The sequence below is a fragment of the Coffea arabica genome, chromosome 9c, assembly GCF_036785885.1.
Source record: "Coffea arabica cultivar ET-39 chromosome 9c, Coffea Arabica ET-39 HiFi, whole genome shotgun sequence".
NCBI lineage: Eukaryota > Viridiplantae > Streptophyta > Magnoliopsida > Gentianales > Rubiaceae > Coffea > Coffea arabica.
The window spans coordinates 43,678,187-43,701,570 of record NC_092326.1 but is presented as its reverse complement, the minus strand read 5'-3'; the positions used below and the strand labels follow the sequence as shown (position 1 = coordinate 43,701,570).

The 23,384-nt window shown below is 39.8% G+C and overlaps 3 protein-coding genes across 9 annotated transcripts; 2 read left to right on the top strand and 1 right to left on the bottom strand.

The window, feature by feature from the left end:
• The first annotated feature begins 304 nt into the window (after positions 1-304).
• On the top strand, positions 305-4,763 carry LOC113710142 (mechanosensitive ion channel protein 6-like). Its single transcript, XM_027232979.2, has 5 exons — positions 305-2,381; positions 3,221-3,344; positions 3,455-3,748; positions 3,885-4,087; positions 4,217-4,763. The coding sequence occupies exons 1-5, from the start codon at positions 451-453 to the stop codon at positions 4,503-4,505; spliced, it is 2,841 nt and encodes a 946-aa protein (XP_027088780.2). The 5' UTR covers positions 305-450; the 3' UTR covers positions 4,506-4,763.
• Positions 4,764-5,931: 1,168 nt separating this feature from the next.
• LOC113709652 (serine/threonine-protein kinase ATR) lies at positions 5,932-20,145 on the top strand. Of its 7 annotated transcripts, XM_072064843.1 has the most exons (17): positions 5,941-6,291; positions 6,434-6,578; positions 7,134-7,246; positions 7,380-7,711; positions 7,815-7,939; positions 8,696-8,840; positions 8,959-9,531; positions 9,599-9,683; positions 9,958-10,270; positions 10,808-11,858; positions 11,946-12,064; positions 12,384-15,765; positions 15,866-16,432; positions 16,891-17,514; positions 17,920-18,114; positions 18,521-18,795; positions 19,729-20,145. In XM_072064843.1, exons 1-16 carry the CDS (start codon positions 6,135-6,137, stop codon positions 18,686-18,688), a joined length of 8,094 nt encoding a protein of 2,697 aa, XP_071920944.1. In that variant the 5' UTR covers positions 5,941-6,134; the 3' UTR covers positions 18,689-18,795; positions 19,729-20,145. The 7 variants fall into 7 exon arrangements, with proteins under 7 accessions (XP_071920946.1, XP_071920944.1, XP_071920943.1 ...); XM_072064842.1 differs by having other exon boundaries at positions 9,608-9,683; positions 10,808-12,064; XM_027232466.2 differs by having other exon boundaries at positions 10,808-12,064; positions 18,521-18,786.
• Positions 20,134-21,871, bottom strand: LOC113709653 (pentatricopeptide repeat-containing protein At2g17033). Its single transcript, XM_027232473.2, has 2 exons — positions 21,549-21,871; positions 20,134-21,437 (listed from the first exon to the last, which is right to left on the bottom strand). Exons 1-2 carry the CDS (start codon positions 21,834-21,836, stop codon positions 20,376-20,378), a joined length of 1,350 nt encoding a protein of 449 aa, XP_027088274.2. The 5' UTR covers positions 21,837-21,871; the 3' UTR covers positions 20,134-20,375.
• Between the last annotated feature and the right edge of the window lie 1,513 nt (positions 21,872-23,384).

Below are 23,384 nucleotides of genomic sequence, written 5' to 3'. Positions count from 1 at the left end.
ATAATATATAGTACATGCCAAAAAAAAAAAAAAAAAAGACTAATAGTACGTACTGCTATTTAGTTATTTGCCATGTTCATTCTTTCCCCACGTACGTAAACATATAATATTATAATGTAAAACTTTCCCCCTGCAAATGAAGCCATGCAGCACAACCCCATCACCAAAATTGGGAGCAGAAGCCGCTCAAAATTATTCTGTTTCCTCGTCATAACAAATTCCAAATCCCACAACTGAATCCGTGATATTACGCTAGCAGTATTTGGAAATTCCTTAATTTAGCCACGCCATCGATCGATGAATATGGATCGCTTCTCTTCTTCTTCTTTCAACAGGTCCTTCAAATCCAATGGTAGAAAGATTTCCATTGAGAACACAGAACCCCCTGACCACGAGAAACAGCCCATTCTCTCTGATCATCATCATCATCATCATTCTCATCCAACAACAATGGCATCGCCCTCCTCCTCCGAAGTCATTGTCAAGATAGATGGCCCTGATCATGCCCGCGACGCTGGACATGGTGGCACCAACAACCAGGTTTGGAGGGAGCCCAGCATCGAATTCTGGAAAGACAACGACTCGGCTTCCCCCGGAGGACTCGATTACCGCCACCATCCTACCAATGCCAATGATATGGACGTCGTCGTCCCGGATCCGCTGTCAAAGCTAATTGGGCAGTTTTTGAATAAACAAAGAGCTGCCGGTGCAGAGTTGTCATTGGATGTGGACCTGGAGGTGGATGAGCTTCATCGAGATCAGCAAGATGGCCGTAGCAGCTGCACCAGCATCAACGATAATTGTAGGAACCGCAACCCTCCAAATTTTCCCCCTTTGAGCGGAGATTACCAAACCCGCAATGCTGATCACAATGATGATTACGAGCTAAAAGTTTCCTACCAGCAGGCTCCTGCAGCAATGTCGATTGGTAGTACTCCTACGCATAAAGTGATTGATATCGCACCCGACGAGAGACGACGTCAATTTAGCAAGGAGATTGAGTCATCCTCAGATGATGATGATCATGACGAGGAGTTGGAGGAGGAGGAAAATAATGAGAAGGTGCATCCCCTGCAAGAGTTTCATAGGAGATCGAACACGGATGCCAATAACAGCAATGATGGTCATAATGGCGTTGATGATGTTCAGGTGCTGAGGTGCACGTCAATACAGAGGAGAACCGGTGTGTTAGGGAGGATGAAAACAAAGTCTAGGTTAATAGACCCGTCCCCTGAGAGGCCCGAGAGAAGGTCAGGGATGATTGGGAAGCCATCCGGCCCTATTAGGGTTTCCGGGATGTTAGGGAGGGCTTCGGGGATGTTAGGGAAGCAGCCTGCGCCACCGGATGACGAAGAGGATGATCCGCTGTTTGACGAAGATCTTCCCGAGGAATACAGGAAGGCCAACCTTAATGCCCTCACCCTGCTGCAATGGATTAGCCTTTTCCTAATTGTGTCCGCTTTGGCCTGTACTCTAGCCATTCCCAGGTGGAAGAAAATGAAGCTGAGAGGACTCCAGTTGTGGAAGTGGGAGGTCTTGGTTCTTGTTCTGATATGCGGTAGGTTAGTCTCTGGTTGGGGAATTAGAATAGTGGTGCTGCTCATCGAGAGGAATTTTCTTCTGCGCAAAAGGGTTCTGTATTTCGTGTATGGCATAAGAAAGCCTGTTCAGAATTGCATTTGGTTGGGTTTGGTTCTAATTTCCTGGCAGTGCCTGTTTGACAAGAAGGTTGAGGGAAGTAACAGCTTCCTACGGTTCGTTAATAAGCTAATGGTGAGCATGCTGCTGGCAACAATTCTATGGCTGGTCAAGACACTGATGGTCAAAGTCCTTGCCTCTTCATTTCATGTTAGCACGTTCTTCGATCGAATTCAAGAATCACTGTTCAATCAGTACGTTATTGAGATGCTGTCTGGACCACCTCTCATTGAGATAAAGGCTATTCGGGAGGAAGAGGATGGGACGATGGATGAGGTTTGGAAACTTCAGAATGCAGGTGCCACTCTGCCGCCTGATCTTAGACCACCTGCTTTCCACTCTGCTAAGAGTGGAAAGTTGAGTGGAAAGTTGATGGGAACAGCAGGACTACCCCCAAGGCCTTCAAGAACATTTAGTGTCAAGATCTCCAGCCCAATGGCCAAGCATCATGATGACCCTGGTATAACAATTGATGACTTGCACAGGCTGAACCCCAAGAATATATCTGCTTGGAATATGAAGAGGTTGATGAATATGGTTAGACATGGGGTCCTGTCTACGCTGGACGAACAAATTATGGGCAGCTCTCACCATGACGAATCTGCCACACAGATTAGAAGTGAGTGTGAGGCCAAAGTTGCAGCAAGGAAGATATTCAGAAATGTAGCAAAACCCAGGGCTAAGTAAGCTCACATCAGTCCACCTTTTACCTTATCTTTTCAATCTTCGTTTCATGCACTCTGTCGGACTTTTAGAAGCTAAAATGCCTCGTATCCAGTTGCTCCGAATCAAAGATCACCTTCCATGTTTCATGTCTTGACCTCATTATACTTGTTTCCTTTTTAGCCAAAGCACTTGAAACTAATGTAGTCAATTTTCCTGAGTTGTTTGCACCAATATAGTAAAGCTAATGTAATTCTGTTCTCTTGTATAGGAATTGGAAATTAGGCATCATAAGGATCCATGTCTTGTAGATTCAAATTAAGTTGATGGTGTCAGATGTTGATATATTTCTTAATAAGGGATTCGGAGATTTAATCCTGCAAAGCAGAGAATACTAGTATTACTCGAGCCTAGTCAAGTTCGGGTGGCGGTTATAATAATCCTATGGTTATGTTCAAGAGAAGTTGTACGTAGAAGGTGTTAGTTGGTAATCTCCGCATGCATTGGCTCTTGATCTTAATGCAAATTTTGAAGACAATTTGGTAGTAGACCAGCTCATTTTATAGTTGAAGTTAGTAGTAGATTTTCCCTCTGATCCTTTATGGAATGTGAATTTTGAAATTTGTCTCAAATGGAGATATCAGGTATGAGACATGCACAATTTTTTATCAGAGAGATGGTCTTGGATGTTGAACCATTTAATAGAACCATGCGATGACTCCTTATAATCTTGTGTTTTTCTCTTGACAATAACCCTTTTGATGGTTCATCTGATTCACTTCGCTGGCCATCCGACTTCAGTTAGCCTTAGCACTTATATATGGAACCATGGCTAATTAAAATTCCGTACTAACTGCAGATTCATCTACCTAGAAGACATGATGCATTTCTTGCGAGAGGAGGAGGCTTTGAAGATCATGAATATTGTGGAAGGATCACCTGAAAGTGAAAAAATCAGCAGGGCGTCCCTGAGGAACTGGGTGGTATGCTTAATCATTTGATGCCTTGCAGGGCCAAAAATGGTACAAACTTGTGATGTCTAGCTTACACTGAGAAGGAATACATTTAAGTCTTTTATGCCTCTTCCATGCAGGTCAACGCTTTTAGAGAACGGAAAGCACTTGCATTGACACTGAATGATACAAAAACAGCTGTTAATAAACTTCATCAGATGGTGAACGTAATAGTTGGTATCATCATCGTGATTATCTGCCTCGTAATACTGGGAATTGCAACAAGCAAGCTTTTGCTCTTCGTAAGCTCTCAGGTTGTTGTCGTGGCCTTCATATTTGGAAACACATGCAAGACAATATTCGAAGCCATCATTTTCTTATTTGTGATGCATCCATTTGACGTTGGTGATAGATGCGAGATAGATGGAGTCCAGGTAACAGATGAACGAAATCAATTACTGCCTTCCTTTTTTTGCTTGCATCCCCTTGTAGGCTTCTGTTTTTTTTTTTTTTTAAAATGTTTTAGGCATTCAAGTCTTTAACCAGCAGCGCCTTCCTTAATAATTTCAGATGGTTGTTGAAGAAATGAACATTTTAACTACAGTCTTCCTGAGATTCGACAACCAGAAGATACTGTACCCAAACAGCACTCTTGCAACCAAACCCATCCATAACTATTATCGCAGCCCTGACATGGGCGATTCAGTTGATTTTGTTGTCCATATTGCAACTCCAGCAGAGAAGATTGCCATTATGAAGCAAAGAATAATCAGGTAACATGGATGGGATTTATTTCTGTGAGCAGTGGCTCAATGAATGTTAACAGCCTAGATTGTAAGATCATTATGGAGCGATCAGTGACAAATTTGTTTCTGTGTTTTCTCCAATGGCTTCGAATGCAGTTATGTTGAGAGCAAGAAAGAGCATTGGTACTCCTCTCCAACAGTCGTGCTGATGGACCTGGAAGGCTTGAACAGGCTGAAGATGTCGGTATGGATTAGACACAGAATGAATTATCAGGACATGGGAACAAGATGGCAGAGAAGAGCCCTTTTGATTGAAGAGATGATCAACATTTTTAAAGAGCTTGATATTGATTACCGCTTGCTTCCCCTTGATATCAATGTTCGCACCCTGCCCCCTGTTAACTCCAACAGGTTTCCCTCGACCTGGCCAACTTCTTCTAGCTGAGCAAGAAAGAGTTAGAGAGAGGAAGCATGGATTTGGCTATGGGATGCATTGCCTGCCTAGGTCCAGCTTAGGTTCCACGACATGCTAACCTACCTATGCAGAAGAAGTCTCCTACTGCAGAAGATTTACGGAGTTTCTATCTCTTTTGCTTGCACGATTTTGTCTGTCTTTAAACATTGTTGTTGTTGTGAGTTGCAAATGTGCTACTCCGATTCTTCCTTGTTCTTCCTTGTAAGAGAGAATCAATCCGGAATTTTTCCTTTCCTTTTAGAGCATCAATTTCTTTCTTTGCTACTAGCTGTTGTAGATACAATCAAGAATTTAGTCAATAAATCTTTCTTGATAACGCTGCTCTCTACACACTAATCCCACTTCTCCTAAAAGATGCATCAGCTTCAAATCATCTTTTGTCATACCAATTGGTAATTGTTTGACTTCTGCAAGTAGTGCGTTCGTTAGTATAGAATTCAGTATTAACGGACAACTCTAAGTTAAGATTGCGAAGTTGCTTTATGAAATACTACTAGTACCCTGAAATTCAGGCTTAGTTACACTTTACTCCCTTGAATTTGGCCCCTATTGACATTTTGTCTCGTAGAATTTCAAATATATACACTTTATCCCTTGCGGGTTAATTTGTCCCCTGACCAAAAACTGAATTCAATTGGACACAATTACATTACTTATTCGATCTTTTAGCAATAAAAGCATCTCAGTGTGTGTATTCACCCCAGTATTGATAGTAGTGCTTACTTTAGGTAAAATAAAATTAATTAGTGCATTTGGAATGAAAAATATTTGAGAACCTTTTCGCTGTAATTTTTTTAATATCATTTTTATATATGGGGTAAAGAGGTGGTTGAAAAAAAAAAATTTAAAGTATAGTGGAAAACATATTTAAAGAATCTCAAAATTTTTTTCACTAATAATATAGAAATCCAAACAAAATATAAAGCAAGGTATTGTTGTTGCATAAAAACACCAACTCATTTTTATATCACGCGAGTCCATGTTTTCCCGTATTCTGAATTAAAGTATAGCATCATTTTACAACCATTATACATTGGCATTAATATCATTTTATCAAAATTTTGGATGAAAAGTTCATCGTTAACGTTTGGCTAGTCGATGAAGAATTCGTAGAGCGTATATATTTAAAATTAAGGGGGACAAGAAGTGTTACAAGTTCACGAGGGCAAACTATTATTAAACCTTAGAATTTATCAAGTGAGGGGAGGAAAAATAGATGAACAAAAAGTGCGGTTCGCTTTTTATTTTTTTTAGAAAAAAACTTATATAAAGTTTCATATCTAGCTATTTAAAAAAAATTTTTTTTTTTTTTTGAAGAAGAAAAGAAATAAATGTTATTGAAGCATTTGTTCATTCACCTATTATTGCTTCGTGAGTTCGTGCACCTTAGTCACATACTCCGCTCGTTGACTCCTTGGGTGCTAGTGGCTAGTGCTAATAAAGCCCCGTCTACAGAGCAAAGTCTCTGAACTCAATTGAGTGCTGCAATTCGAAATGCTCCAGGGGAGGAACGGAGAAGCGGGAACCGCCGGCACCACCGCCATCGCCACCACTTGAGACTTTCCCACAACTTTGAAGTGAGAGTGACGTCATTCATCGATGGCGAACCTCTCAAGCCTGGTACACGAGCTCCGAGAACGCATTGCCGCGTCGTCGTCAACTCCTCCGACCAAGCAAAACGACGAGGCTCTGGAGGCACGTTTCCGCGCCGTCCTCCCCAATCTTCTCCACGCTTATGTCGTCCCCTCACCCTCAGGTCTCTCTCTCTCTCCAAATCCAATCTGCTGTACTCCCTGTTTTTTTTTTTTTTTTTTTTTTTTGCCGTGGACTATTGTACTACATACCGGTGTTGAATCTTAACTATTTGTTCACTGATTTATATTGATCATTTATCGCAGCGAAAGAAAGAGAGGTGATGGCGGTATTGAAGCTATTGACGCATACCGCAAAGAGCTTTCCTGGAGTGTTTTATCACGGCAAGGCCGCTGCAGTCCTACCTATCATCGGTCGGATAGTGCCATTCTTTGCCGAACCTGCATTTCGGTCAGTCATTTCTTATCAATGCTAAACATCATTCCTTCCTCGTTTCAATTGTCAAGCGAATGTTTATTAGTCGTGGATTTTCTGCAACTGTATTTTCTTCCTGCTATACCTCTTGGTACATTACTTCTTTTTTTTTTTCCTGAAATTTTCTTTCCACTTTTTTTTTTTTTAAATCACTTTTGTTATTGATTGCTAGTGCTTTGCCTGGCTCCAAACTTTTTGGTGAACTAATGTCAAAAATGTCTTTCGCAACCATTGATCATGAATGACATCTGACACAGTTTTGAGTTCATTGAAACAAGTTTTACCAATAAAAAAAACCCATCGCCTGTCACAGAATGAAATGCAAAATCTGAAGCAAATGCAGCAAGGCCTCTGTCATTGAACTTTATGGAATTCAGTATGTGCTCCTACTATCAAGTCTAAAATATGTAGGAGCTGTAACAGATAAGCCTTGTACTTCAAATTAGTTTCGTGAGCTATAGAATCATTATACTGGTTTGTGCTGCTGTCTGGAATCGGTTGACATAATTCTCTTGATATTATTCATTACAGGTCCAGACATGGAGTACTTTTTGAAACAATTGGCTCCTTGTTATCTTTACTTCGAACAGGAGATCGAGATGCGTATCGCAACTTCTTCGTGGATATCATGTTGCTGGTTGAAGGTATAGTTGAGAAGTTTTATATATTTTTTGGCAGTAATTGCTATTGCCTAATGTTGTCTATTTCCATGCAGTATTCTGTCTGGCAGAGGTCTGATCCATTTTAAGAAGTTAATGTGCTTTATTTTTGTTATAGATCTTCTGTACGTTTGCTCCCTTTACGGTGAATCGTGCTCTACGGAGCTAGAAAAAGTTTGTTTGAAGTGCTTTAATGTCTCTTTTGCCGGAGCTTGTGGTGAAGATGCTCTTCTTAGTCATGTCCCAGCATCCAGCAAACCTGCTGATGGGTATGGCATTCTGATTGATCTCACTGGAAAAGAAAGGTGGCAGCCTTTTGCTACATCTGCCGTAAAGTTACTGTCTAAATGCTTAACTGAAGGAACTTTATATGTTGAAGGACTTGTCTATACACCATGTGTTTTGGCTGCCTGTTCCCTTATTTGTTATGGAGATGACAACTTGCATATTGTGAGTGGCTAACTGCTAGTAATTCCTGCCACTTGAAAACATTTTCTTGCTACATTTATCTATCCAGCACTGGTTTATGACCATAAAGTTTTTCCTTGATAAGGCATGTTTTGACTTCATCCGCCTTATTGGAGCAGTGATGGACTTTGACATTATTCCTTTTGAAAAGTTAATTCAGTCTATGGCAATTATTCTTGGCGAAGATGAGTATGGACTTTCAACTTTCAGGTATCCTGATGTTAAATTCTTTATATATCTGTTTCTTGTTTTGATTTCACATTACAGTTTAGGTTACTCTATCCTCGTTTCAGTATTGATAAATATGTACATTCTTCTGAGTTCTAAACTTGAGCAAAGGAGGGAAAATACAGAAAAGAAGGAAAAGTAATTGCAATTTTTTCTGGATTTTCATGGGTAGTGACTTAGGTTATGTCACATTATAAAGGCTTTTCAAGATCTGTATGGGATAGTTCTTCATAATCTGATTCATTGATCCAAAGTTCTCCAAATGTACTTTTATATTGGACTTGGCTTCAATATGCCTCATGAACTACTGACGGTTGAAGATAGACTTCAAATCCTTTGGTTTCCTCTCTGTTGAAACCTTTCTCGGTCAATTTGCAAGTATCTGACTGATTATAAAGCAAATATATGCACTTTGACAAAATCGCCAAATTTACCCATGGATTTTATGGAAGAAATCCTTCAAATTTTTAGCATCTATGCTTCTCTCTTTGGTAAATTTGAGGTTCCATTCATTCATAGCATTCATCAATTGTTAGTGGTTCTTACTAAAGTATATGAAACAGGTACAGTACATGTGTGTCCTGAAGTTTTCCTAGCTTAATAATGGCTTTTTCTGGATCTTCCACTCTTTCTATTGACTGTAATTCATTTGCCTAGTTCACTAACAACTCATTATTGGAACAATGCTTTATGTGGTTATGCTCTGTCCATTGTTATGTAAGTTTTCTTTGAATGCAGAGGTACAGCTTATGATTCTTCTTTGGCTGCATGCCTTTGTGCATTATACACCAGTTGTCCTGATGATATTGTCAAGTCAACAGCTTCAACTTTCATAAAAATTTTTCCTGAGTCATTCCTCAAAACAAAAAGTCAGGAGCTCAAGGTTAGTTTTGCTGCTGATTGTCTAGCCAGCAGTGTCCTTTTTAGGACTTCTTCTGCTGGAGGTTTGTTTAAACCTTTCACCATAGCGACCTATCTAATCCACTAACCTACTGCTTCAGGCTGCTTTATGTAGTGCATATGTCAGGATTGCCAAAAGTTGCCCCCCTCATATTTGGAGGCCTGAGAATCTTATCTATCTGCTTCGCTCAGACAAATCTGTTTTTCTTCTGATAGATTGCTTTCAAGTGGCTATATCTAGACTTCGGCTAGACTTTTGGGGAGGAGGATTGGCTAATGATTGCAGTGTATCATCCTCAGGGGACAATGAAAATAAGAATTTAAGAACCACAGAGAAAAGACCAGCTATGGACTCTGAATATACTGATTCAAAGCGCCAAAAGATAGTTGATGAGCGTGAGGATTTCATCACCAATTGTAAGGGTGTGCATGATGTTGCCAATAAGCTTATAACTGCTGGAGAAAGAGAATATGCTGATTATATGCACTCCTTGTTGAGTCTGTTTGTAGAAGATTTAGCACCTCCTTTTGAGAAGGCTAGCTCATTGAACCCAGAAGTCGAGTTAGCAGCTCTTATTGCACTCTGTGTTGTATTTTGTGAATATCCCCAACTGAATATCTCACTTTCCATATTTAGGCAGTTTTACAAGTGGATTCCATGGATAGCTGAACAGGTTGGTTGATTTTTTGCGTATGTATTGTACATATTTTGAATTTCCTATGCTGAGATTTATGCATTAGTGGTTTCAGGAAAACAAAGAATTGCCATCCCCTGTTGACTTATCCTTCTTTCTTGAGGCAGTTAACATCATGTTGCTCACTCAAGGTGAGAAAAGTAATCCATGTTTTTTTTTTTTTTTTTTTTTGGGGAAGGGGGCTAGTTTAAGCATGAGTTATAGCTTCTAAGACTATCATGCTCGAGCTTTCTTGGTGATCCCTGATGTCTATGATGTAAAGTAGTCCTGCATCCACAACTTTCTCTTTTGGTGTTTGATGTGAATATTAAGGAACTGCTTTTTGATGACCTTTTTAATTGGTTAGAATCTGATGGTTTTATTCTCAGCTATTTTTCTCTAACTTGTTTCCTCTGCCTCGTCCAGGCTCCCTTCCTTCGGATGGTAAGCTTTTCAAATGCCAGACTGATTGGACAGACTTTATAGGTTCAATGCTAAAACTTCCATGGATATATTCTCTTGAAAGAAGTGAACCTCATCCATCATGGAAGGCAAAATGCCTTTCTGTGCAAGTGCTATCCAAGATTGATTTGTCAAAAATAGGAAATAATCTTGATATTCTAGACTTGAGTCTTCATGACCAAGCAGAAGAGGTTAGACTTGAAGCTGTCATATCTATGCCAGTGATTGTATTGTGGTCTGGTTATGGTTTCCTGACACATATGTTCAAGAGGCTAGAGTAAGTTAACAGAAAGTTCTAGACATTCTGTGAGTGCACATGTTATATGTTCAACTGTAACAGCAATATTTGCTTAGGATAATGCACAACGTGTACAACAAGAGCATGTCTACATAAGCTTCTTCAGGTTAGCAGTACATATAGGACAAAGCCAGCAAAGTATGTTGATTCAAATTGTTATGTTATTTAATTTTTTTAAGTAGGTATGGTATGATTGAACAGAAACTTGCTTTCCTGATGCTTTCTTCAAAGGCGTGGTAGTCAGTTGCCAAATATTTTTTTACTAATATGCCAACAGTTTCTTCCCTGAAACCTTGCACTTATTTCTTTTAATTTTTTAAAAAACAGCTTGATCCTTATATATTTTAGCTCCCCTGTACATGCTTGTAGGCAAGTTTGTTCCATATCTTGAGATAGATTGAGTGCACTTTTTAATGGGATTTCATTTAAGGGGCTTTTGTGTGCATCATTTACAAAGTGTTTACTTGTTCGTTAATTTCATACATCTCAAAACTTTGTGCTTTCTCTTCTTTGCAGAATCTTGTTACTAGAGTCAAATGACAAGATTAAGAAAGCCATTCCTCTCTCTCTTGGTTTTCTGGCTTGTCTATATGGCTCTTGTCATGGTCTGGGTACATGGTGGGAAAGTGAATGCAAATTATACTTGAACAAACAGAACAGGAGAGAGAAGTCAACTACACATCATCTATTGCGAGGATTTAGGTGTTCAAAATGTGACAGTAGAGTTGTGGTCAATCAGGACTTTTGTTCAACTGCTGTACATCCCCCTGGCTCTTCAAGCATGGAACACGTCATAGGTTGTGATTATACATGTTTGCAATCTCTATTTTTCCAGCTGCTATATGATGAATCATCAGAAGAGGTTCAAGTTGCTTGCATAGGGATCCTTGGGCGGGTCTTACTCCATGGAACTGGAGATATATTGCAGAGTACAAGATCTGAATGGATGAACTGTGTTGATTTTTTACTCCTGCACCAGAAAAAGGCTATCAGAGAAGCATTCTGCACACAGATTAGTTTTTTCTTTGAGGAGCCTATTTTGAATTGTTTAGTTTTGGATATGGATTTGATAAACAAAACCAAAGAACAGAAGTTCATGGACAAAATTAAACATGCTTTGGCTGCAGCTGACGATCCATTGATGTTTGAGACTCTTCTTGAAGCTGCAGCAAACATTTTGATCTCAGTAAATATAAAGAGTCAACCATTTTTGATGTCACTAACTTTGTTGATTGACCAGCTTGATAATCCTCATGTCACAGTACGAATAACAGCATCAACTTTGATAAAAAGCTCTTGCCATTTTCATTTTAAAGGGGGACTTTGCACCATCCTTTCTAAAGTTCTTCATATTCGAAATGAGCTGTATGATTACCTATCCACCAGGCTAGCAAGCCGACCAGAAATGATTGAAGAGTTTGCAGTAGCCGTGCTTGGAATAGAAACTGAAGAACTTGTAAAGAGAATGATCCCTGTTGTTCTTCCAAAGCTCGTGGTCTTTCAGCATCATAATGATCAAGCAATCATCATACTGCATGAGATGGCTAAATGTCTGAAGACAGATATGGTGCAACTAATTGTTAATTGGCTGCCTAAAGTGCTTGCTTTTTCTCTCAATCGAGCTGATGAACAAGAATTGCTTTCTACTTTGCAGTACTACCATGATCAGACAGGATCTGACAACAAAGAAATTTTTGCAGCTGCACTACCTGCACTTTTGGATGAACTCGTGTGCTTCATTGATGAGAAAGATCCAGAAGAGGTTTGCAAAAGGTACAATGTAGTAGAAATGGCTGAACAGTATTGACTATTATTTTGATAATTGTGCAATCTCCAATATGGCTCTCTTTTTAGATTGAGCTTTAAACACCTACTATGGTACATGAGGATGCATACTCAACTTCTATATTTATTTACAGTGTGCTTTCCTTTTTTGTGTTTGTGAAATCTTAGAATGGAGGTTGAAGAAGAGGGAAAGCATAATTTTATATCTTTGCTTATTGAAAAAGATAAACTACTGGATTTTGACACGACTCTACAAAGTTAGCAGCTCCTGCAAAAGAACATCTTTTGATTAAATATTATTTTGTAGGTTAACACAGGTGCCTCAGACGATAAAAGAAGTTGCGAGAACACTAACAGGCGATGAAGATCTTCCAGGATTTCTAAGGAATCACTTTGTTGGTCTTCTTAATAGCATTGACAGAAAAATGCTTCATACAGAGGATGTATTATTGCAAAAGCAGGCAATCAAACGCATAGAGATGCTCATTAATATGATGGATACGCACCTTAGCACTTATGTGCCAAAACTTATGGTTCTTCTCATGCATGCAATTAGGAAGGAACATCTTGTGGGGGAGGGTCTTGCTGTCTTGCATGTTTTCATTAAACAACTGGTCAAAATATCGCCTTCCAGTACCAAACACATTATTTCTCAAGTGTTTGCTGCTCTCGTTCCCTTCTTAGAGAGAGATAAAGTGAATTCCTCTTTGCATTTAAACAAAATTGTGGAGATTCTTGAAGAACTCATGCTTCAGAATAAATTTCTCTTAAAACAACACATCCATGAGTTCCCTCCTTTACCCAAAATTCCAGCCTTAGCAGAATTAAATAAAGTTATCCAAGAAGCACAAAGCCCAAGGTCTTTGAAGGAGCAACTCCTAGATGTTGCCAATGGGTTGAATCATGAAAATTTGAATGTTAGATACATGGTAGCATCTGAGCTGGGCAAACTGCTGAACCAAAGAAGGGAAGAAGTCACGGTTTTGGCTATTAAGGAAGGCAATCAAAATATGGATGTATTAAGCTCTTTGTTTTCTTCGCTGCTCAGAGGCTGTGCAGAAGAATCAAGGACTTCAGTTGGACAGCGGCTGAAGTTAATATGCGCAGACTGCCTTGGAGCAATTGGTGCAGTTGATCCTGCAAAATTTGTCAGTTCTTCAAGCACACGTTTCAAGATTGCATGCTCAGATGATGACCTAATCTTCGAATTGATCCATAAGCATCTGGCAAGGGCTTTTAGAGCTGCACCTGACACAATTATTCAAGATTCAGCTGCATTGGCTATACAGGAGCTTCTAAAAATTGCTGGTTGTGAGGCCTCTCTTGATGAAAATGTTGCAGCTTCTACTTCAGAGAGAAAAAATAAACCACCTCGAAAGGCCCCAGCATCTGCAATCAAGACGGAAAATCATGGCACTGAAATCTGTGGTAGGGGTCAGAAACTGTGGGATCGTTTCTCTGATTATGTTAAAGAGATAATAGCCCCTTGTTTAACCTCAAGATTTCAGCTGCCTGATGTGTCAGATTCTGCATCTTCTGGTCCTATTTACCATCCTTCTATGTCTTTTAGAAGATGGATATTCTTCTGGATCAAGAAATTGACTGTGCATGCTGTAGGTTCTAGGGCAAGTGTTTTTAATGCCTGCCGAGGTATTGTGCGTCACGATATGCAAATAGCAATGTATCTTCTTCCATATTTAGTACTGAATGCAGTTTGCCATGGTAATGAGGAAGCACGTCATGGTATAACACAGGAAATTCTATCCGTCCTTGATGTAGCTGCTTCAGATCATGGTTCTGTAACTGTTCATGGTATCAATCCTGGGCAAAGCGAAGTCTGTATACAAGCTGTCTTTACACTGCTTGATAATCTTGGTCAGTGGGTTGATGATATTGAACAAGAGCTTGCTCTTTTTCAGTCCCTGCAGCCATCCAATTGTAAGCAGCAAGGTCCCAAATCGAAGGAAAATAATATGCATCTTGTGAAGGACTCGGAGGTGCTTACACAATGTAATCATGTCTCGGATCTACTGGCTGCAATTCCTAAAGTGACACTAGCGAGAGCCTCTTTCAGGTGTCAGGCCTCTGCCAGGTCTTTATTGTACTTTGAGTGCCATGTGCGGGAAAGGTCGGGCTCCTTTAACCCAGCTGCAGAAAAAAGTGGCTTTTTTGAGGACGATGATGTTTCATTTTTGATGGAGATATACAGCAATTTGGACGAACCAGATGGCTTATCTGGTTTGGCTTGTTTACGGAAATCAAAGAACTTACAAGACCATCTGTTGATAAACAAAAAAGCAGGAAATTGGGCAGAAGTTTTGACTTCTTGTGAGCAGGCTCTGCAGATGGAACCTACATCTGTTCAAAGGCACTCAGATGTCCTTAATTGTTTACTAAACATGTGCCATTTGCAGGCAATGGTGACTCATGTGGATGGATTGATATCTAGGATTCCTCAGTACAAGAAGATGTGGTGTATGCAAGGTGTTCAGGCAGCATGGAGACTAGGAAGGTGGGACTTGATGGATGAATATCTCACTGGGGCTGATGAAGAGGGTTTACTTTGCAGCAGTTCTGAGAGTAATGCTTCATTTGACATGGATGTTGCTAAGATTCTCCAGGCAATAATGAAGAAAGATCAATTCTTGGTGGCCGAAAAAATTGCATCATCAAAACAGGCTCTGATTGCTCCTCTTGCTGCTGCTGGCTGGGATTCTTATGCACGGGCCTACCCCTTTGTAGTAAAGCTTCATCTGCTGCGTGAGCTAGAAGATTTCAACATGCTCCTTGCTGGTGACTCTTTTCTGGATAAACAGTTGTATCTTAGTGAACCAGATTTCTGTAAAATAATAGCAAACTGGGAAAATCGGTTGAAGCTTACTCAACCATCTTTGTGGGCAAGGGAACCGCTTTTGGCTTTCAGGAGACTTGTTTTTGGTGCTAGTGGTCTTGGTGCTCAGGTTGGGAATTTCTGGGTGCAATATGCAAAACTATGTCGTTTAGCTGGTCACTATGAGACAGCAAACCGTGCAATTCTGGAAGCTAAGGCTTCAGGTGCGCCTAACGTTCACATGGAAAAGGCTAAGCTTCTATGGAGCACTAGGCGAGCTGATGGTGCCATTGCAGAGCTGCAACAATCCCTTTTGAACATGCCTGAGATTTTGGGCTCTGCTGCAATGTCATCCATCACCAGCCTGTCATTGGTTCCTTTGAACCCACAGCCTTTACTTTGTGATACACAATCTTTGAATGAGAATCGAGATATTGCAAGGACCCTCCTACTTTACTCTAGATGGATCCACTATACCGGGCAAAAGCAAAAGGAAGATGTCATAAGTCTTTATTCAAGGGTAAAGGAGCTGCAACCCAAGTGGGAGAAAGGATATTTTTATATGGCTAAATATTGTGATGAAGTCCTTGTTGATGCCAGAAAACGACAGGAAAACAGTTTCGAACTACCTAGGGTGGTCCCATCAAATTCAGTTCTATCTTCTGCAGCTTCAAATTCTGAGAGGCGATGGTGGTCCTACCTTCCTGATGTGTTGTTATTTTACGCAAGAGGGCTCCACAAGGGCCACAAAAATCTCTTCCAGGCACTACCGAGGTTGCTAACCCTATGGTTTGAATTTGGTTGTATTTATGGAAGCGACTCTGCATCCAATAAAGATATGAAGAGTGTGCATGCGAAGGTGAGTTATTTATTTCTAAAGTGTGCTTATAACTTTGTTAACACACCGCTATTCCCATTAGCTTTCTTTTCTTTAAAATTAGTTAGGTGCTATCTTGTAGGTCACCAGCATCATGCGAGGCTGTTTAAAAGATTTGCCAACCTATCAGTGGTTAGCTGTTCTGCCTCAATTAGTGTCTAGAATTTGCCACCAAAATGAGGAAATTGTTCGTTTGGTGAAACACATTATCACCTCTGTTCTGCGGCAGTACCCACAGCAAGCTTTATGGACTATGGCAGCAGTTACAAAATCCGCAGTTCCTTCCAGGAGAAGTGCTGCTGAAGAGATCATAGATGCTGCAAGAAGAGGATCCAGTCAGGGAGGCACCCGCAGTTTGTTTATGCAGTTTGCTACTTTAATTGATCATTTAATTAGGTTATGCTTGCATCCTGGACAAGCTAAGGCAAAAGCAATCAATATCTCAACTGAATTTAGTGCCTTGAAGAGGATGATGCCTGTGGACATCATCATGCCAATTCAGCAATCACTTGCAGTTAATCTACCTTCATGTGAAATGAATGTAACAAGTCCCAGCACCTCTGATATTTTCTCATTCACAGATCTTCCTACAATTTCTGGAATAGCAGATGAGGCTGAGATTCTTTCCTCGCTTCAACGACCAAAGAAAGTAAGGGTTTCTATTCTAAGTAGTTTGCAACCTAATTGGTTTTCATTTGTGGAAAATGGTTCACACTTTGTAAAATGGATTGCCTTTAATTGTGTTTATATTGACTTCATCCCCCAGTTTTAGTTTTTATTCCTAAATGGTTTGTACTTTTATTGAGTCCCTATGTTCATATATATTTGTTTGCATGGTTTTGTTCCTTCTCTATCTTAACCAAGAGATTCCTTCCCAAATTTATTGCTAGAGATATTGACATAGATAGGACATAAAGCATCCTATTTTCTGACATATGGAAGCAGGTAATCATTGCCATTCTGACCTTTGAGTGCATCTTGTTTTTGGATGTATGGCAGATTGTTCTTGGGAATGATTGCTTAAAATCAGGATGTTTTTTCCCCCATAACATTCCTTGCATGTGTCTAGTGTCTTTGTGGATTTTCTACGACTATTTTATTTTGCAGGTTTTTCTTTTCGGCAGTGATGGTACTAAGCGTCCATTTCTCTGCAAGCCAAAGGATGACTTAAGGAAAGATGCACGGATGATGGAATTCAATGCAATGATAAATCGTTTGTTGTCCAAGTGCCCTGAAAGCCGCAAGCGTAAGCTTTATATTCGCACATTTGCTGTGACTCCGCTTACAGAAGACTGTGGGATGGTTGAGTGGGTTCCTCACACTCGTGGACTGCGACCCATTCTCCAAGATATCTATATAAGCTGCAGGAAATTTGATAGACAGAAGACGAATCCTCAAATTAAGCGAATTTATGACCAGTGCCAGGGGAAAATGCCGGAGGAAGAAATGCTAAAGAATAAAATTTTGCCAATGTTTCCTCCAGCCTTCCATAGATGGTTTCTTAACACATTTTCAGAACCAGCTGCTTGGTTTAGGGCTCGAGTTGCATATGCCCACACAACTGCTGTGTGGTCAATGGTTGGGCATATAGTTGGCCTTGGTGACAGACACGGTGAAAATATATTGTTTGATTCTACCACAGGTGACTGTATTCATGTTGATTTTAGTTGTTTATTTGACAAAGGGTTGCAGCTGGAGAAACCTGAACTGGTGCCTTTTAGGCTGACACAGGTAAAGAGGAGAAGAAGAATGGTTGTATTGCAAATTGTGACTGAAAAACAGAGAATTTTTAATTAGTTACTAAATTAAGTTTTCTCAGAAGTATGTGGAGATGTTTATCTTTGGCACTGGCCTTAGAAAATGAACACTTAATAAAGTTTGAAATTCAGTTTATCTTTCTGCCACCTCATGCAGGTGGAATGCTTTGTAATCATAGTATAAATATCTAATTTCAAATTCATTTGAAGGTTTAAGTAATAACTTCTCCCCTGTAGCTGGTAGACAGGGCTGTGTATGTTTTTCCCTATTGTTTAACAGCATTCTTCAGCAACCTGCTTTAAATTATATTGGATTTGTATTATTATTTAGGGTGTGGTGTTAGAATATGCTTACAACTGGTATTATATGGACCTGCAGAACATTATTGATGGATTGGGCATTACTGGATATGAAGGCATCTTCTTGAGGGTCTGCGAGATCACACTTTCAGTACTGAGGGCACACAGAGAGACACTGATGAATGTTTTAGAGACTTTCATCCATGATCCCCTTGTGGAATGGACTAAATCTCACAAGTCCAGTGGGATAGAAGTTCAAAACCCCCATGCACAGGTTTGTGTTTATATTATCTTTCTTCAACAAAAAATTCGTGTTACAGTTGATGTAAGTCCAACAATCTCTCAGTATGGGAGTACCTTAGTTGATTTGAAGCTGTTATATGCCTTTATTTGCAGGGTTATCTACTACAAAAAAGTGTTATCAAGCAATTCCATACTCTGATTTGAGACTATAGTTGTTCCAAATTCTGTAAAATGCTTTTCTTACAAGCTACATTGCGGATAAATTGTTTCAGCATTAGAAGTTTCTGAGTGAATGCATTCAATTGGTTTAATTGGTAGTTGTTTATCAGGTGACTTTTAGTTACCTTTGGACCCCTGAACTTTGTTCCCATTGGGATATATATAATAGAATAGAACCATAAAACCATAGAGAGCTAACTCTGTTTTCTGAACTGCAGCGAGCCATAAGTAACATTGAAGCACGACTGCAAGGAGTTGTTGTCGGTGTTGGAGCTGCACCATCACTGCCTTTGGCGGTAGAAGGCCAAGCTCGTCGATTGATTGCAGAAGCAGTCTCACATAAAAACCTAGGGAAGATGTATATATGGTGGATGCCTTGGTTTTGATTAAGGCAGGAAGTTTCGGATTCTGTGTCTCCTGTCTGTTGACTTTACCAAAATGGTTTTGCAGTTGGTGTGGATAAACTCTCTTTTGGAAGCATTAGGTTACTTAGGTATGATATATACTTCCGCACTATATGCTCCTTTACATATTTCTGGTTTTTAGCTCTTATCTGTTTACATGTTTGGCGTCCATAGGAACATATATTTGTGCGTTCATTTACCATACTGGTTACATGCAACTTGAACTGGTTTATTACTTGATTTCGTTTAGCCTCAATACAATTCCTAGCAAGTTCACTCCCCGTTTTTCTGGGATTGTTCTTTGCTATGATCTTGTGTGTGCAGACGGGGGCCAGGTGAGCAGGTCACTGTTCTTGTAAAACAGACCATCTAAATTTATTAGCCTCAACAAACTTTTAGTAGATTCACCTCAAATTTTCTGGTGTGTTGTCTTCTGCCATGTAGTGATGCATTGGCAATAAATGTGTAAGAAGGCTTCTTCGCATCATGTATAGGGTAGCATAGATTAATTAAAGCTAAAATCTGGATGGGCTTAATACTAGTGACAATTAGTAGTGGTTTATTATCTGCATTTATTGCTAGACATCACCCTTCCCGTGATTATGGTTTTATATTTCCTACGGTATCAACATATCATTCATTACCATCTCTATTCACTGTTAGCTTTGGCCAGGGTGCAAGTTTTGGGTGTTGAATTTGGGAAAGAAATTGTAATGGAAGAGGCTGATTGGGTTAATTATCGTGATAGCTCAATGCAGCTGGAATTTGTTGAAAGTCTCTGCATATTTCTTGCAGCAGGGATAGAAAAAGTACTCATAAATCTATGGTGGCCATGTTTGAGGATTATTATTAACTCCTCTTTTGTGTTTTCTTTTACTTTTAATGCAATAGAACCATTTGTTGCAATGCTTCTTATCCATTAATTTAGATGGATAGTTCCTGGATGGCATGATCTCAATGTTCATGGTGCTTGCCATACTTCAAATCTTCTGCTGATCTTTATGTTTTGGGGACCCTGCCAGTGCTCTTGTAAAGACATTGGATTACACTTTCCAGATGATTCAACATGGGCGATCTTTTTCCAAACAGCAAGAGACAAGGCAGGAATACCTATGTGCGAACGCTCATTTAAGAGTCTTTTGCGTGAACCTCATTGCATCCTTTGGAAGGCAATGTAGTATTTTATATAAATATCAAGAAAAGGATTTTATATAAACCTTGGATTGCCAGTTGTATGTATAGTCATCGATTCTACGATGATCTGGTTATTGTTGAGTGCATTTCCTTGTAAATTTGGAGGGCCTCACTCCAAGAATTTTGTCATGATGTAAATTTGTAAATGGATCCGCTAAATTATGCCACACCTGGGGCAAAGTAATGCTGGCGGTTCTTTGCTCCTTGTGCCAGCAAATAGTAAAAGAAGACCATTGCAGGCATAATGCATTGCACGCTTTGTATTGGAAGTATAATGAAGTTGACGCATTACAGGGGCTGCCAGATTCAGTCAGCACTCTCAGCAGATCAAGGTTTTTTAGCCTTACCCAAGTAAGTTGAAAATGAGATGACAAGAAGAAAAAGGCATGCCCATCTTAATTAATGCTACCATGTTATTATTCTTCATCGATACCTGCCCATCAGCATGATCTTAGTTTCGGAGCAGTCTGAGAAATCAGCATAACCAATCACTGAAAACTTTCCCTTTGGCAACAAAACATCCGAGGTTCCTCCTGTCAATTCTTAGAGGGCACTTTATCCGCAGTATCATCTCCCTCAGCAGACCTTTCACTGGGGATTCCCCTCTTGAAGCACTGTGTTTTCCCGACCCACAAACCACTGTGATCTGAGTTGGAACCATATTGTCTCCCGCCGAAAACCTCAGCCGCAGCCTGTCAATCCACTGCAAGAAAATCAGACATGAAGTGCTCAAATGCATTCCGTGCAGATCCAACTTCAACTCGGCAGAATTGCATTCCATCGCCTCATCCAGAACGGATGATGCAACCAACTCCCGGACCAAATCTGCCTCCTCTTGGGACAAATTGCCCATCAAGTCTTCCATTGAAAGGGGAATGGTTTTGGGATCTTGCAGCAGTAGAATGAGAGTGGGGCATGAGTTCAAGACTGAATTATAAGTCCGAATAGAGAATGAAACCTCCGAATCTTTCATTCTCCGAAGCCATGAAACCATTTCGGAGAAAACCTTGTGCGATCCAAGTGAAGAAAGCACCATATTTGAACAAACCGTATCCAACTCAACCCCTGCGTCCTCCATTTGAGTCACGCTTCTCTTCATATCCTCGAACAACCCTAACCTTCCATAAGCATGAACCAAGGACTTAAACTCAAACCCGGATGGCTTTAGCCCCACACCTCTCATTTCTTCCATCAAATTTTCAGCTTCACCGGGCAACCCAATCTCACAAAGACCGCTAACCATCGACTCGTACGCTCGTTTTTGCACGTAAACCGACGACGAACGAGCGAGAAGCTGCTTCAAGCTCGTGAGTGAATCAAAGACTCCTTTGCTGGACCGGTGCTTGGCGTTGGAATGAAGGAGATGACAATAAAAATTGCACAGATCTCGGTCATGGGCCGGCAGCTTCTTGAGGGCCTGGAGAATCAAGGCCTCAGCTTCGATGAACCTTTCTTGCTTGTACATGAGAGCTGTCACATCCGCCAACAGCTTAGCGTTCCAGCTGAACCATGAAGCTTGGCTAATTATGAGGTACAACTACAAGAAGCATCAGAAGGGGCTTGAGAGCTAGGTGTAGAGTACGTTACGTTGTCGGATCAGTAGATATAATTGATATACATACATACGCAAAGAGACTTGAGAGCTTACAGGGAGGGCGAGGTGGTAGGAGAGGTGAGGGTGAGCGGTGGTGGGGGAGAGGAGATGAGAGAGAGTATCCAGAGCCACGTGTTTGGATGAAGTTTTAACGAATTTTCGAAGTGAGCGGTGGTGGGCGGCTGAGGAGGATTCGTCGGTGGTGGCGAGGGAGCTTAGGAAGCGCTGGCCTTGTTTGCACAGCGAACAACACACCGGCACCACTGGACCGCACCGGCGATTCATTGCCGGCGTTGGCATTTTCCAGAGTATTAGCCGCGTGGGTGTGGCTGCTGACGCCATTTTAAATGACCGTTTCTATTTTGCCTATTTTGTCCTTGAACATATAAGTGTTCCGACACTTAGATTATTTGATATATATATTTTTTAAATATTATGTATTTAAAATAAAAAATATATTAATGATACAAATAAATTAATTCTGATAATTAATTCACTATTCAGACCGTTTTTTTTTTTTTAAGAAAAGGTAAGTTAATATACACTCTTTTTTCCCATGTCCAGTCAGCTTCCAAATAAAAAGTAGCTCTTCTTTTTTTTTCTAAACTCCCAAATAACAACTGGATGGGGTTAGTGCGGTTTCTTTAGGTTTTAGCAGCAGCTGCTCCTTTAGGTGGTTATCCCACATCGGGGCTGGAAGGAGATTTGGGTGGGGTTTGTAAGTCTCTTGAGGAACCTTAAGAGTTGCCGGCTTTTGAGATTTACTCGAGATTTAGATTTGTAAAGTCACAAAAATCTTGCAAAAGGCTTTGACAAAAAAAAAACTCGCAAATAACAAATTTATATTATATATTTGATATAAAAAAGTGATTGAAAAATATATTAATGATACAAATAAATTAATTTTAATAAATAATTCACTATCCAAACAATTCCTTTTTTTTTTTTACACTTAAAGAACCCATCTGTGAAATAAGTTAATATACAATCTTTTTTTTCCCCATTTCTATTCAGCTCTCAAATAAAATAATAACTCTTCTTTTCTTTTCTAAACTCCCAAGCAAAATTTATATCTTTTCTCTTCTTTTTTCTTTTCTTTCGTAATGTATCAGTTCTCTTCTTTTCTTTTCGTTTCTAAACTTGGAAACTAGGCCAAAGGGCATTTGTCAAGACAAACAATTTGCTGTGTAAGGATAACAAACTCAGCTCTACTAGGCTTTTTTTTCCTCTTTTTTTTTTTTGGTTTTGGCGGGGGGGGGGGGGGGGGGGGGGGGGTGTTGGTTTGGCTCAGGCACTCTATCCTTCTTCGCCTATTTTGTGTGTTTGTGTTTTTTCCTCTCTTTTTTTTTCCATGTGATAATGAGAAGCAAGTCCAAACAAACACTAAAGTAAAACCAAGGCTTTGGAAGTTATCATCTGCAAACGAACAATTAAAAGTTAAAACAAAAACTAATCCATTTGGCGAGCTCCCTTTTAGTACTACCAACTGCTGAGTATTTACGTTTTAGTATTTATTATTATTATAAATAAATAAATCCTATATATATAATAAAATCGCATTCTAATTCTTATCCTTTCATGTTTTCTTTTTCCTACGTGGCTTAAAGAAACGATAAGTAGTTTCCTATGTGGCTTGCTCCTTTTTTGTTTAGATATATATCAATTCGTATTTCCTATAAGAATTCTTAATATTATATGATTCTTATTTCCTACCCAAAAAAGAAACTGGAAAGTAATGCGATATAAATAAAAGAGACATAAATATCTTTATTAGATATATCTCCAAATTCATGCCAATAATTTGTGTACTGCATAGGAAACAGAAGTAAAAAAGAATTATTATCACTACAAGAAGTAAAAAAGTAACTAATTACCGAAGTAAATTATTAG